General features: G+C 59.2%; 2 protein-coding genes across 4 annotated transcripts in view; one reads left to right on the top strand and one right to left on the bottom strand.

Annotated features, from left to right (window-relative positions):
* The window catches only part of NFIC (nuclear factor I C), a 35,691-nt gene extending 21,883 nt beyond the window's left edge, over nt 1–13,808 (top strand). For 2 of the 3 annotated variants that reach the window (XM_084796513.1, XM_084796512.1), the window contains exons 4-10: nt 900–974; nt 1,065–1,188; nt 1,644–1,768; nt 3,132–3,257; nt 4,139–4,323; nt 6,125–6,201; nt 8,484–13,808. In XM_084796513.1, the coding sequence (XP_084652639.1) occupies nt 900–974; nt 1,065–1,188; nt 1,644–1,768; nt 3,132–3,257; nt 4,139–4,323; nt 6,125–6,175 (686 nt within the window). In that variant the 3' untranslated portion in view covers nt 6,176–6,201; nt 8,484–13,808. The remainder of the gene's footprint in view (nt 1–899; nt 975–1,064; nt 1,189–1,643; nt 1,769–3,131; nt 3,258–4,138; nt 4,324–6,124; nt 6,202–8,483) is intronic. The other variant, XM_084796514.1, reaches the window with a different exon arrangement.
* SMIM24 (small integral membrane protein 24) overlaps nt 10,736–15,034 on the bottom strand; it is a 9,181-nt gene continuing 4,882 nt past the window's right edge. Inside the window, exon 4 of the mRNA XM_084796552.1 lies at nt 10,736–15,034. This exon is cut by the window's right edge and continues 96 nt beyond it. Within this exon, the coding sequence (XP_084652678.1) occupies nt 15,001–15,034 (34 nt within the window). The 3' untranslated portion in view covers nt 10,736–15,000.

Genomic DNA, 15,034 nt, shown 5'->3' with positions numbered 1-15,034 from the left:
CTGGGGGCGTGGTCAAGGTGGAGCCCCACCTAGATTCCCCAGTGAGGAGCTGGGGGCGTGGTCAGGGTGGAGCCCCGCCTAGAATCCTTCTTGCACAGAAATGACAGAGCAGGAGCTTCCTGGGCGGGGAGGGAGAGGCACAGGTCTGATCCCGGCAGCCCAGCTGTGCCATAAGGCTCCTGACCCCGCTGGCGACTCTGGGTCCTCCCGGGCCTCTTCCTGCCTCCTCCCTTCCAGCCAGATGGCGAAGGAAGGCGGAGCCCCTAGGGAGGATCACAGTCCTCAGGACTCCCCGGCCTCCGGACACGGGCCTGATGCGCGCTGTACAAACAGGAAACACCCCACACACAACCCCATCCCCGGGGCTCCTGCCACCATCTGGGTCAGCAGGAAATGAGTGGGCCACTTCCTGTGGACACAGCAGGACCAGCCCCAGAGCCACATGGGCAGTGCTCAGTGACTGTGGACTGTGCTGCCCCCTGGGGGCCGGGCCCGCTGCTGCTCTGCCCTGAGCGCTTCGTGTCGCCCTCATGGCTTGTGTTCTCACCCCTGAGGACATGGCATCTTCCTTGCTGTGGTTGGGTCTAGCCTGTGCCCGCCGCCGCCTGCAGTGAAGCCCACTATGTAGTTCTAGAATGTTGCGTCGCATCAAGTCTCAATCCACAGGAGCGGCCATTATGCCCACAGATCAGTCTTCATGGCTGCGTAGTACTCCACCCTGTCCTTTCCCTGCCATGTTATACCCATGTCCCACCTGCGCTCCAATCCACGTGACAGCTGAGCCTGTGGGGGGTGCGTGGATGAGTCACGTGGCCCTCGGGGGTCACAGACCCCCACACACACCAGGGTAAGAGGTGGCCGTCTTGGTCTGTTGACCTCTGACCCTACGCTCCTTGCAGACACCACGGACTTCCAGGAAAGCTTTGTCACGTCAGGCGTGTTCAGCGTCACGGAGCTGATCCAGGTGTCCCGGAGTGAGTGTCCTTGTCCCCAGGCCCCCTCTCCAGGGTGGGTGTGGTCCTGTGGGGCACGCCCCCCCTCACCTGGTCCGTCATCCTCTCCAGCACCTGTGGTGACGGGAACTGGACCCAACTTCTCCCTGGGAGAGCTGCAGGGCCACCTGGCCTACGACCTGAATCCGGCCAGCGCCGGCATGAGGAGGACTCTACCCAGCACCTCCTCCAGTGGGTAGGTGCCGAGGTTACCCCACTGGGTGCATCTGGGTCTCAGCGCGCACCCCACCGCCCCATCTCACCTTAGCCCAGGCACTGTTCTCGCTGCAATAGCTGTTTTCACCTTGCAGGCAGACTGACAATTTCTATTTATCCGTCAGAACCCTAGTCCCAGTGCCCTGTCCCCCACTGGGAGGCCAGTAAGGCCGGCCTGAGTCCAAGTTCTTCCAGAGATTTATGGTACAGGGAGCTGATCACGTGGTGTGCCTGTGTGTCTCTCCCCCCCCCACCCCCGTGACACCCTGCAAAGACACTGGGGTGTCCTCTCCTCGGCCCACAGCGTCTCAGGCAATACCGCTATGTCTCAGGAGAACTCTCCCTACAAACCGGAAGGAAGCCACTTCCCCCCACACCCCCCGCCCCGTCTCCATGGTAACCAGGCTGTAATTCTACCCTACTCCCTCCCCTTAGGAGCAAGCGGCACAAGTCGGGCTCCATGGAGGAGGACGTGGACACGAGCCCTGGAGGCGACTATTACACCTCGCCCAGCTCGCCCACGAGTAGCAGCCGCAACTGGACTGAGGACATGGAAGGAGGTAGGGCCTGAGGGCCAGGAAGCAGAGGCACAGCGAGGACTACAAATCCCGGCGGGCTTTGCTCTCATGCCCAGCCACAGGAACTAGGCTAATGTTGTAGGTCCTCTTGGGAGTTGTAGTCCATCTGTTTGCTACCTTACCTTAGACTAAGATATACCTTCTGGAACTGTGCAGGTGCCATAAGAAGCTAATCCGAGTCTCAGGGTCTCCTGGGGGTCCTGTGCAAACGTCCTATCCGGAAACAACGGGTTCCCACAACTCTTTGTTTCTGGGTTCCACCCTAAACGCTAGACATCTGGGGCCCCAACTGTGCAGCCCCATGGAGCGCAGCCTCCCAGCCTCTGAAGCCTGCGTTCTTCATTTGCAATACGGAGATGGCCATTCTTGTAGAAGCATCGCGGGAGGAAAAGGGTCCAGTCAGGGGCAAACCCTCGCTCCACCCCTGCCCGGCCCACTTAGTCGGGAGATGAGAGCCTTGGGCCGGCTTCCCAGAGTTCTCCAAAGGCCAGGATACAGCTGGGGGGAAACTGAGGCCAAGCAGGGCGGGTGGCGCGCTGGGGTCTCTGGGGACCTAGCCTGGCGGTAGCAGTTCCTGCGCCTGAGGCTGGGGACAGACAGGCAGCTCTAATCAGCTTAGTGGCCTTAATGAGCTGGTAATTGGGGACCAGTCTAGACAGGAAAGAGAGTGAGTTGATGCTGCCCCAGGGGATGCTGGGTAAGATAGTGTGACTGGGGAGGTCAGGGGGAGAAGTGTTTCTGAGGCCATGGCCTCCGGGATAGTGGGGTGCGGGGGGGGGCGTGCGCGCTCCCACTCTGGAGAGCCTGTGGGGGCACTGTGGTCATACTGGGTGTTGCTTCCAGAAAGTCTGGCCTCATCCCTTTCATGCCGCTTCCCGTGTCACCCACAAGGGAGACAGGGGTGTCCAAGGCTGTCTGTGCCCCCTCAACGTGGGACGTGTGTTTGCTGAGGGTGGCAAGCGCAGGGTGCTGACAGTAGGTGCAGACAGTAATGGCATCATCCCCCAGCATTTCGATAGCTGAGGCAAGAGGATTGCCATGAGTTAGAAGCCAGCTTGAGCCAGTGGGGCAGAATACAAGCACCTGATGACCTCTGTGGGCAGCCCCAGCCCCAGGATCCCTAGAGGACGAGAGGTCTCTGAGGATGGCGGGGAACCCTGCCCTCAGGACACATGTCACAGCCTCGTGCCTGTTGATGGCCGCGTACTATTCCACAGTGCTCTCTCCCGAGCCGCTCCAGGACTTTCCGAACGTCCCTCACCCGCCACATTCCCACTTACAGCCTTGGGCTTCTGGGGAAGGTGACGTCACTGCTACCCTTCCCCTGCCCCTCCCCACCCCCCAGGCATCTCGTCCCCAGTGAAGAAGACAGAGATGGACAAGTCTCCGTTCAACAGCCCGTCCCCCCAGGACTCCCCCCGGCTCTCCAGCTTCACGCAGCACCACAGGCCTGTCATTGCGGTGCACAGTGGTGAGTGCCGCCCTCGCCGGGAGGCGGGGCTGCCACCGGAAGTGCTGCCGGTTTCTGTCCTATTGCTGTAGCCTTCCAGCCAAGAGGGGAAAATTTTTTTTGCGTGGTGTGGTGCAAGCCTGCAGAGTCCACTGTCACCTGTAGAGCAACCTGCCTGGGTCACTGGCAATGACTGTGGCCATTCTTATGCTCATCTGTATGAAGTGTTGTTTTGTTTTTGTTTTCCCAGACAGGGTCTCTCTGTGTAGCCTTGGCTGTCCTGGACTCGCTCTGTAGACCAGGCTGGCCTCGAACTCACAGCGATCCGCCTGCCTCTGCCTCCCGAGTGCTGGGACTGAAGGCGTGCGCCGCCGCCGCCACCCGGCTGTATTTTATTTATTGGCACCAGGGCCCAAGCAGTCATTTAAATCAGGGGGCTGGGGAAGTGGATTCTCGGAGGCCTGGAAGGGGGTGGTATGAGGGTCACAGCATAATGTTGTGAAGATAGTGGAGATTGTAAAGTGGGGCAGCATCTCACCTGTTAGCCCAAGCTGGCCTTGAGCTCACAGCAGTTCTCTTGTCACCGCCTCCTGAGTGCTGGGGATGGCTCTGCCTGCTGCACCCAGCTCCTGTATTTTCCTTAATTGTGTCTTTTCGTGTTTTTGCTTTGTTTGGGTTTTTTGTTTTTGTTTTGTTTTGTTTTTTACTGCCCTCTGCTCTACGGGGGACCATGGTGGCATCCCTTTAGAAACTGAGGCAGGAGGATTGCCTGAAGTTTGACCCAGCCTAGGCATCAGGAGAGTTTGGGGACGTCAGCTGCACAGCCTCCCCAAGTCCCTCGGTCGGGCGCGTGTGTCACGTGTGCGTATGTCTGGTGACCACCTGTGTCCGTCTGTCCACAGGAATCGCAAGGAGTCCTCACCCGACCTCCGCCCTGCACTTCCCCGCCACATCCATCCTGCCGCAGACAGCCTCCACCTACTTCCCCCACACAGCCATCCGGTACCCGCCGCATCTCAATCCACAGGACCCGCTCAAGGATCTGGTGTCTCTTGCCTGCGACCCGGCCACCCAGCAGCCTGGACCGGTGAGTGCGCCCTCGAGGGCTCCTGCCAGGGCAGGGCCAGGGTGATGGTGCCTGGGGCGGCAGCTGCCGCCTCCTGTAGCCCGGTAGTAGCTCCGTGTGCCGAACCCGAACCCGGACCCCCCCCCAAAAAAGGCATCGGTTGTGCCAAACACAAAACATGTCTGAGATTCAGAGCACTCGGGAGGCTGAGGCAGGAAGAGTGCTCCAAGTCTGAGGCCAGCCTGGGCTGTCTGCGGAGACCCACAGTCAAGTGACAGAAAAGCATTGTTGGACTCTGGGCCGCTAGGATTTGGCTCTTTGGGAGAGTTTGGATTGGGGGAGCGAATGTTTGGTGTGTGGTGTCGCGGTGTGGAAGGGACTCGAGGTGGCTTGAGGTGATACCGTGGGGTTCCAGCTGAACCCAGGTCCCTGTAGGTCCACTCCCCGAAGCGTGATCTGCACCCAGCATGCCCCAAACCACAACTGACCATGGGATCTGTCCCAAGACCCTGAAGTTCCCAGCAACTGAACAGCATCAGCCACAGCCCAACTATGGGTGTGAAGGTTGTCATTCCCACCCGCCTGACCTCAGGCAATCGCCTCTCCCTCTCTGTGCCTCACTTTTTACACCAGTTACATAAGTCAGTCTACAATCCCCAGGTGGGTCAGGGGCGTGGTCAGGGGTGGAGCCTCGCTTAGAATCCTACAGTGATAGGCTGGGGGAATGGTCAGGGTGGAGCCCCGCCCAGATTCCCACAGTGATAGGCTGGGGGCGTGGTCAGGGGTTGGAGCCTCGCCTAGATTTTTCCCAGTGATAGGCTGGGGCCGTGGTCAGGGTGGAGCCCCGCCTAGATTCCCACAGTGATAGGCTGGGGGCGTGGTCAGGGGTGGAGCCTCGCCTAGATTTTCCCCCCCAGTGATGCTGGGGGCATGGTCAGGGATGGAGCCCCACCTAGATTCCCACAGTGATAGGCTGTGGGCGTGGTCAGGGATGGAGCCCCGCCTAGATTCCCACAGTGATGACTGGGGGCGTGGTCAGGGGTGGAGCTCCTGCTTGGCATACAGCAGGAACTTTGTAGATGCAAAATTCCCCACCACTACCCCTGCCTTGGCCTTCCTTGTGATCCATTCTGCCCTTCCTGACCCTACATAAGCTGTTCCCTCGTTCCTGCCCCTAGTTGGGTGAGAGGCCCGTTGCTGCCTTTGCCTTCCTAGTGCTGAGCTTTTTCGTCCCAGACAAGATACTATGGCTGAGACAGATCTGTAGAGAATGAGACACACAGAACTGTCATCCCAGCACTCAACGGGCTGACGCAGGAGGAGGATGGCTTCAAGTTCAAGTCCAGTCCAGGCTACAGAGAGAGACTCTGCCTCAGAAAAGAGCACCAAAAGCCAGCTAGATGACAAGTAGATTTGTGCAGACACCTGCCCTGCCCCACACTCCTTGAGGGAAATCAATAAATAAAATGCCCTTAATAATTGATGGCGCCCTGCGCGGGATGCCGCCAGCCTGGCCGCGGCTGGAACACCCTGAATTATTCACAGCCGGCCTTTGGTTATTAATATTTTATTTGATGCCTCAGCCCAAGGCTGACGCCCCACCAACCTCACCACCTAGGGACCCTACTGGGATCCCCAGGTCCCCCAGGACCCAGGGTCTCGAGCTGGCCAGATTCACCCCTAGTGGGACGGTGAGGGCTGCAGCCAAGCGGCCACTGCAGCTGGGAGCGAAGGGAAGGCTGTGTGACCCCTAGGCAGCAGATACCCTCTCTGGGCCCCGTGCCCTGGTGCTAACGGGCTCTGGTCTCTCTCCTCCCCACAGCCTGCTCTCCGCCCGGCACGTCCCCTGCAAACAGTCCCTTTGTGGGATTAGGACGGAGGGATCCTCTTGCGGGACAGGTAGGGGCCCAAGAGGCCGGCTGGGGGGTCGGGGGTGGGGCAGAGGGGCCGGCCCAGGGGTCAGGGACAGCAGGCCTGCTGGCCACAGCCGGGTGCAGAGACTCACGGGAAGCCAGCCTCTTGCTCCCAACCCAGGCCTCGAGCCTACCCTGGGGGTGTGAGGTCTACTTCTGCCCTGTCTGCCACTTGCCTGGTTCCCGCCTGGCAGAACACCCCTGGTTGGGATGCATTTGTCTAGTTGGGGACCTGGGGCTCAGAGAACAGAGGCAGCCAGTCCAGGGTCACACGTTGCACTGCAGGCCAGGACGTCCCCCATATGCCCCGTTGCTCCTCTCCAGAGAGAGTCAGAGGCACCGTGCAGAGCAGGTAGAGAAGGGAGGTTAGGGTGCGAGGCTCAGAGAGGGCAGGCAAGCTGCCTGTGGTCACACAGCAGTGGGGTGCTACAAGGTGTGGCCACCTCTGTCCTCACCTGGTGTGGTGGCTGCCTTGAGACACCCAGTTCAGCTGTCTCTTCCTCGGGCCTCAGCCCTGGCAGCCTCCAAAGCCCCCCCCCACATCCCTGTAGAACACCGTTCAGCCCCCTCACAAGGCTGGGAATGTTCTAAACACTCAAACCACGGCCCCAGCCTCTCCCCCCAACACCCCCGCCACAGCTCTCAGCGCCCCAGTCCTCCCGCCCATGGGGCCAGAATCCAGTCTTGACAAACTGAGGCAGGTGATGGTGGCTCCCTCCACCTCCTCCTCCGGGCCCAGGGGCCAGCGCCACTGGCCATTGCTGGCTGAAGACAAGCACGGTGACCCAGTGACCAGGCCTGGCCCACAGGGACACAGGGACAAGGGCGAGCTGGCAGGAGAAGGCAGGCCTCACCCCAGGGTGTACTAGGGAGCCACAGAAGGCTTTACGGAGAGGGAGACTGGATGGGACTTTCCTGAGATGGAGGCAAGGTTTTGCACCCCCAACCAGGGAAATCAGGAGGCTGCAGCGTGGGCTCTCCCCTCCTCCAGGCCCCCGTCTCCGCTCTGAGCCTCAGCCCTTTCTGCCCAGTCAGCACTTCCTGGCTGTCTACACTGTTATTCCTGGCTCGGCCTTCCTGCAGCTCAGCTCCCTCCCTACCACCCCCCCCCATCTGCACACCAACCATGGCCACACCCCCTACCCACCCCACCACCGTCCCCAGGCCCCTCAATACTGAATCACGCAAAGAACCCCGGGTGCCCAGACTCTTGCTGCCTCCCACTGCCTTGGTCTCCCAGTCTGTCAGACTTGGGGTCCCCAGGGAGGCAGAGGCGGAGGCTCTGGTCCAGCGCTGGGCAGGGTCACACCCCAGCCTGTCTGGTTGCCAACGGAAACCAGACATGAGGTAAGGGACAGAGGAGCTTGAACTTGGCTGAGGGCGGGGCAGGAGAGGCGCTGCCCCTGAGGCCACCCTGCCCTGGCCTCTCTCACAGGCAGCGCTTATGCGCCCCACCCCCCACCCCGCCAGTGGACTCTCAAGACAGTGCTCCGCTGATACCCCATGGGCCCTGGAGGGGACAGAGAGGGAATGCGGAGCCTGGCTGGTCCAAGCTGGGTCTTCTCCATCCTCTGAGCCCAGTGGGGAGCTTTGCGTCAGCTGGGGCAGGGATACAACTGTTGGAAAGATGCCACCATATCAGTGTGGTATCACAGGCTGGCAGCCTGGCACTAGGGAAACTGGGGCAAGAGGATCAGAAAGTTCAAGGCTGTCCTGGCCACACAGTGAGTTCTTGGCTAGCCTGGTGTAATACTGAACCATGGTCCCTCGCTGGCTCAGGGGCGAGGGGGTCGAATTGAATTAGCAAAGCCAAGAGGATTCTCAGCCGCCCACAATCTCAATATATTCATGCCCAGGCCCTGACGTCACAGCACATAATTATACCGAGTCCCTGACGTCACAGGACATACCCATTGTCACATGGAATGTACTCACATGAGTCCCTCAAGTCACGCAGGATGCCCTCCCATAAGTCTCTGACACCACACAGAGAGAGCGTATGCAGAGTCCCCGATGTTAGCACGCAGGACATACTTAACGCCAAATCCCCGACATCGCTCAGATGAAGGGCCTCTCTGAAAGGGACAGACAGGTCTGATCTGTTTTGCCCTGCAGAGGTGGAGAGCACAGGCCAGGATCATACACACACACTTGGTAGTATGGCCCGGGATACAGGTCCCCATGTGCCATAGGGGATAGAAGAGGCAGCTATGCTCCTGACACCCCGTTTCTCTCTCTCCCCCCCCCCCATCTCTGTGGACCACTCAGTCCTGGTACCTGGGGTAGCCGAGGTCGCCTCCCAAGCCTCCTTCATCGCTGGCAGAGTCTCAGGGGTGACAGCCCGAGCCTGCGTTTTTTTGGTGGAAAATCAGAAGGAGCGAGAGAGAGAAGCACCCTGCCGACTCCCAGCACGACGGAAAAAACACAGACAGGAAGTGGGAGAAAAGGACAAAAGACAAACAAGAAAAAAAAAAGGAAAAAAAAAAACCTTCCCAACCAAGACGACAGCAGGTGGAAGCTGCAGGTCTCTGTGGCACCTGCTACTGAAGGACGGCTGCCCGGAGCCCTTCTGCGCCCTGAGGACCCTGCCATCACCCACAGACCAGGCTAGCCCAGCCTGGCACCCGCACCCAGCACCAACAGATGGACGGAATAGATGGGGTGGGCTACCCAGCCAGGCCACCTCTCCCCAGACCCCTGCTGCCAGCCACCAGCGCCAGCTTCGGGGACCTCCGCTGGCCGTCCTCACCCCCACGACTGTGTTTGCCAAAGACAGGAGGCTGGAGGCGGTGCTGGCGAGGAGGTGGACGGACCGACCGCATGTACGGTGGGCGGAGGAGGCGCGTTGGAGCCGCCCAGCGCTGGCCCTGCTGGGGACGGACGTGCCACACAGGTACTTTGGGATCCCCCACCCCCAGAAGGGTCCTGTGTCCAGCCTCCATCTCGGCCCTCTGGCCCCTCTCTCCTTGCGGACCTCATTTGGAAGGACACATCTCTCTATGCAATCTGTCCCCACCCTACCCCGGCATGAGAGGCCACGCAGCTCCCGACCCTCCGGCCTCCTCTCGCACATGGAAAGTATCAGCACTTTGAGAAACAGAGGTGGGGGAGCCGGGGACCCCCCCCACACCGAGGCCCCCGGAGGCGGGAGGTGCCGCGATCTAAGTGCCTAACCCCTCTGCCCACCCGCCGCCCCCCTCGTCCATCGGGGACACAGAGTGGCCGGGGCACCCCCACCCTTGTCCCATGTAACCCAGCTCCTCATCGCCGGCGCGCCCTCTAAGCTAGAGAGATGGGACCCTAGAGCTGGGTTTCCCCGAAACCCAGGCTGGGGCTGTGCGCTGTCCCCCTACACTTCTGCCAGTGCCTTACTTCCTGGAGACCCACCCTGGGGTGCCCCACTGCAGGGGGATACCCCCTTTGCACTTTGACCCCCCTGTTGATGTGGGGCCCTGCACAGGGACCAAGAAGGCTGGTGGAAGTGCACTCGGACCCCAGGTGGGAGGGCTCTGGGAGTGATGGGGTGACAGGGTGGCCAGGTGACTGGGTCCCGTCATCTGCTATGCGCACTTCACTGACCTAAAGAGAACACTAAGATGGGGGGGTGCAAGGGCCGTGGCCAACCCCAGCTCTGCAGCCCCCATCCGCACCCACCTGGGTCCTTACCTCGGGTGGGCCGCCCTGGGAGGGGATGTCGGGTGGTTTAGGGTCACTGAACCTACAAAGGCCCCGCCTCCCCTCCCATCCATCTTGGCCACGTCACGCCTGGCGCTGTTGTGTCCCCCTCCCTGTGGAGGCCGCAAGCCATCAACCCCTGCAGCCCCGGGCTAGGCCCCACCCACCTGCTGTCCTCCAGGGACACCTGTCTGTACAAAGCTCCCCAAGACTCTTCCCCAGCCTTCGAGGCCTGGAACTTCATCTGTCCATCTGTCCTCAGGGACCCTCCAGCAGGGGGACCATTGGGGACATCGCGGAGGCCACTGTCCAGGTGTGGGGCTCAGGCCAGTGGGTGTGGACCTGGCTGGTCCCCTCTGACCGCCCTCCCCCCCCCCCCCCCCCAGCCAGCCAGGTCCCAGGGGTCAGGACAGAACCAACTATTTTACCTAACTGCATGGTGCTTAAGGCCCCGCGACACCCGAGAGCCCCCAACCCCAACCCCGGGCTGCTGCGTGCATGACAGGTCCTCCCCGCCCCACCCGCCCGCTCCCCTCACCGCCTCTACTAAAAAAGGAAGGAAAAAAAAAAGGATACACAAAAATATATATATATCCTTACCAAAAAAAAAAAATCCATTATTTCCGAATTTGCACGAACTTTCTACCACAACATGTGCCTTGCTCTCCGAGGACAAGTATTAACTTTTAAATAATATCCGCGCACACAGACGCATGCCCTGCACGCATAGTTACAAACAGACAAGCAATTACATGAAATAAAAAATAAAATCCAAAAGGGTGGTATTTCTATTTGTAAGAAGAAAAGAAAAAAATCAAAAGAAAAGAAAAAATTTTTTATAAAAGAAAAAGAAAAAAAAAAAAAAGGCTGGGCGTGGTGGCGCACGCCTGTGATCCCAGCCCTTGGGAGGCTGAGGCAGAAGGATTGCTGTTAGTTCCAGGTCTAACCTGGTCTACAGAGCGAGCCGCTGCTTCAAGAAATGGGGGAAAAATAAAAACACCAAAAAAAAAAAAATTACAAACAACACCACTATTAAGGAAGTCACAATATTGGGTCATGGTTTGTGATCCCTGCCCGCCCCCCTCAGCCCCGCCCCCCTCACCCCACGCGTTGGGGGATGGGATTCGCCTGGTGCTCATTCTCTGCCACGCAGCCCTGAGGGTCCCTGAGCCCCGGCCGGGGGGAGGGGCTCTCAGGCCTTCCCCGCCCCAAGGCCAGCCTGGGGGCCCATCCCTCCCCAAGCCCCGCCCCTTCTCGTCTTCCAGCCAACCCACAAAGCTGAATGAATATATGCAATATCCGTCCGTCTGTCTGTCTGGGTCGAGCTCAGCTGTGGGGAGTCCCGGCCGGGGCAGTGGGGACACAGCCGGCCGGTGTCACGTCCGTGATTTCAATTTTTCTTATTCTTTTTTGGTTTCGATGTTTGTGGTTGCCTTTGGGTTTTCGTTCTTGGATTCTTTCTGTCTTCTGTTAACTCTGCTCTTAAACTTCACCAAAGCTAAGACAATAGCCAGGGGTTTAGTGGGGCGGACAAGAGTCCCAAGACAGCTCCAAGCCATCCTCCTGCCTCTTCCTGCCCCAGCCCGAGCCCCAAGCAGGCCGCCTATGCCACACTTAGTCAGTTGGGCACTGTCCGAGTGGCCATGGCAGGCGCTGCCTGGGGGGGGAAAGGGGAGGGCTCGGCGCGGGGGGGGGGGCGGGGGCGGAAACTTGGCCTGTAAGTCAGTGTCCTTGTGGCTGACTTAACGGCTTTTTCTTTCTTTCTTTCTTTCCCCCAGCTGCTGTCCTCCACCCCTGGGGAAGGAGGGCGTCAATGGGATGGTGGCAGGAGAGGTGGCCCCATTCCTCGGGGACCATCATTGGGTGGAGCTTAGGACAGTAGACAGTATGCCTGACGACAGGTTGGGAGGGGGCAATCAGGCGCCCCCCCCCCATTTCTCAGAAATTCTCTAGTTTTCACCCAGGGACCCCACACTGGTCCGGTCCTCTGATGGGAGGCTGGGGTGGGGTGTTGGCATTTGGGGGTTCAGTTTTTTCTCTATATGAAACTAACACTTTTCAAACCCATCCCCACTTGAGGCCACCGTCCCCCTAACCCGGCATCACGCCCTGGTGAAGCCCGCACAGCCTGCCGCTTGGGGTCTAGCCTGTGCCCCTGCTTCCTAGGTGGGGACCATAAGACATCTGGGGTCCTGAGCCCTGAAGTCTTGAGCTTGGTAACCAGGAAAGCCTAGGGTGGGCTTCTCCCAGCTCCCCACACAGGGCCTGGATCCTCTGCGGGGGTGGGGGGGGGTTGTCGGGAACTGGCCAGCCAGGCCGCCCCCACACTGTGGGAAGGCAAGACTCCCTCTCACCGGAGGTCACCAGCAAATGTCCCTGCCTTGGGGACAGTGTGCCCTGGCCGGGGGGGGGGGGGGGGGTAAGTTGGCCTGTGCTGCATATGTACATACACACGCATTTAGTTTGGAGTTAACACGCACCCCCCACCCCCACCCCCGCGCAGTGCTGAATAAGGTAGCTTTCTCCCTCTATTCGGTTCCTCCCGGAAGCCCCTGAGTGGTCCTTGCACCTCTGGGGTGCCGGGTTCGAGGTCCAGCCATTTACTCTCCCCACTGATGGTTTTGTTTTGGTATCTTAGAGACAAGGTCTCCCCCAGGTAGCCCAGGCTGGCCCCCAACTCTCAGCAATCCTCCTTCTTCCCTTTCTCGGTTGCTCTGACGACAGGCGTGTATCACCACTCCTGACTTCGCCGCCCACCCCACCCACCCCCACCTCCGCCTTTACAAACTGCCCAAACTTCAGACCCCGAATGGCTGTCCTTTTCCCCTCTGTCCATCTGTCCAGCGCTGAGTAGTCCAGAGCACTCGCAGGGCCGAGGTGGGGGGAGGACTCCCAGCGAGTGTCCCCCCAGATCTTGTAGCCAGTGATACCAAACAATCATTTCCCGGTCAGTGCCTCACACATCCGATGGTGCAGTTTTGGGGTCCTCCCCTGTCCCCGCCCCTCAGTCCCCACACCTGCTCCCCTCAGAGGTGGGACAGGAAACTGCAGGTGTGCTGGGCGGGGAAAGTAAGGGATGTACCCCCAAGCCAGCGCCCCTCCCCCGGCACCCTGCATCACTTCCCCAGCTTGGGGGACCCAACTGGATTACCCCCCCCCCCAAAACCTCACACCCCATCAAACCTCAGATCCCAGCCAGGCAGCCGTGTCCCCTCCCCCAAAACCGAAGTCTCTTCAAGTTTGAGGGTCCCAGTGTGAGCACCCGGAGTTCCCTGCAGTGCCTGGACAAGCATTGGGTTGGAGGGACTAGACAGGGCGCTCTTGGGTTGCAGGAGGTGAGGGAAGGCTTTTTTTCTCTTGACTTCTGCTCTTCCCACCAGCCGGCCACCGCTCGCTCTCTGGGTGGAAGGCTGGCCGGTTCATTTTCCTGCCGAGATCTTTTGGGTTTACTTTTGTTTCCATTCAGCCATTTTGTATTTTATTCCTGGGTTGACGCACCTCTGACCTTCAGCTTTTCATAGCTGCGCTTGTGAAAGTCTGCAGTGACCTCTGCCCCACCCCGCCTCCTCCCAGAGCAAGTGGGGGACTGGATGGTGATCAGAGGACACCCCAGGCCCTTTTGCTCCATCACCCACCCCAACCCCCGCCCACAGCATACTCTACTCATAACCTCATATATTACAAACTCATTTTGGTTTCTGGTTTTCTTGTTTTTGTTTTGTTTTGTTTTGTGGACGCGCCTAAGCACCATTGACTGCCTGCTGTTCCGTTTCTCCCTATGCAAAAAACAAAAAAACAAACATACAAAAAAAAAAAAAGTGAAGGGGGGGAGTCCATAAAAGATTTAATAAAAAAAAAAACAAAAAAATAAATAAAAGAAAGAAAAAGTGTATAAAAATTAAACAAGCTTAAGCTGCAGCTCCTCTTGGGTCTTCCTTTCTGTGCGTCTCTGAAGAGCCTGGGTTGGACCAGGAAGAGGGAGGCTATCCTAGCCCCAGGGCCTTTGCACAGGCTGTGCCTTCTGCTTTGGGGCACCGGCCTGTGTTCACAAGCCCAGGCCCACCAAGTGGCCCCTCTCTAGCCCCCTGCACCTCGCACTGCTGGGTGGGCTGCCCAGGCTCAGAAGCAGCGATTCCGGCCTTGGGCCTTCACCCTGGGCTCCATTAGCGCATGAGCCATAGGACCCGCACGGTGGCTCAGGCCTGACTGTAGGCAGAGGATGAGGATTTCAAGGTCATCTTTGGCTTCATGGGGAATTTGAGGCTAGCCTGGTCTGAGATCAAGTCTCATATAAGAACCCAAGCCCCTTTCCTAGAACGAGCTGGGGTCCCCTGTGACCACCAGGTTCCACTAGCTCTGCGGGGAGGGGCAGGAGGGAAAATGTTCATGGACCCTGACTCCTCAGGTTGCCAAGCCAGGGCTGTCAGAGTGGTTGGACCACCTTCCCAGTGCCGCACAGCGCGGCAGAGTCCCAAAACCCTTGTCTTTCGGATGTGAGTCTAAAGCTATAACCTACAGGAGAACCAATTAGATGCTTGTGTCACAGCCCAGGGCCCAAGTAGCCGGGACTCCCTTCCATGGGCTCTGGCCTAAGCCACACAAAAGGACTAAACATTAGAAGTCTTTATTAAGTGAAGGTGCTGGAGGGTTTTCCGCCCCCTGGTGGCCATTGCTGGAACTGTCCGCCAAAAACCTCTTTCCCTGGAGGACACAAGGTCCTCAGAAAGAACCAGGTGACCATGGGGACAGCGTCGGGACAGAGAAGAGAGACCCTGGCTGAGAAAGCATGGACCACAGGGTATCCCTCCCCGAAACACAAACGCACACACAGGGTGCAAGGCCTCCCAGGAGCCGCACTGGGGCTCAGGGCCATAGGGGACAGTCATGTGAAGCCAGGAGCGTGCCTGGAGGGGGCAGGGCAGATTCCAGAGAGGGAGGAGAGGGAGAGGAAGGCGGGAGCGGGGAGGGTGATGCCAGGTGGGTGAGTGGGGGAGGGTGGGAGGATGGCAGGTGGGTTCGTGGAGTGTGGAGGTGATGGGCAGAGCTGGCCTGCCTCAGGTGGCAGCTGTGACTTGAGGGGTGTGGACAGAGCAAGCTCAGGGTACAGACTTCAGAAGGCGGTTTTCTTCCCTCTCTCATCGTCT

The sequence above is a fragment of the Acomys minous genome (genome assembly GCF_964271855.1).
Source record: "Acomys minous genome assembly, chromosome: 9".
NCBI lineage: Eukaryota > Metazoa > Chordata > Mammalia > Rodentia > Muridae > Acomys > Acomys minous.
This window is presented reverse-complemented; position numbering and strand designations above follow the sequence as displayed.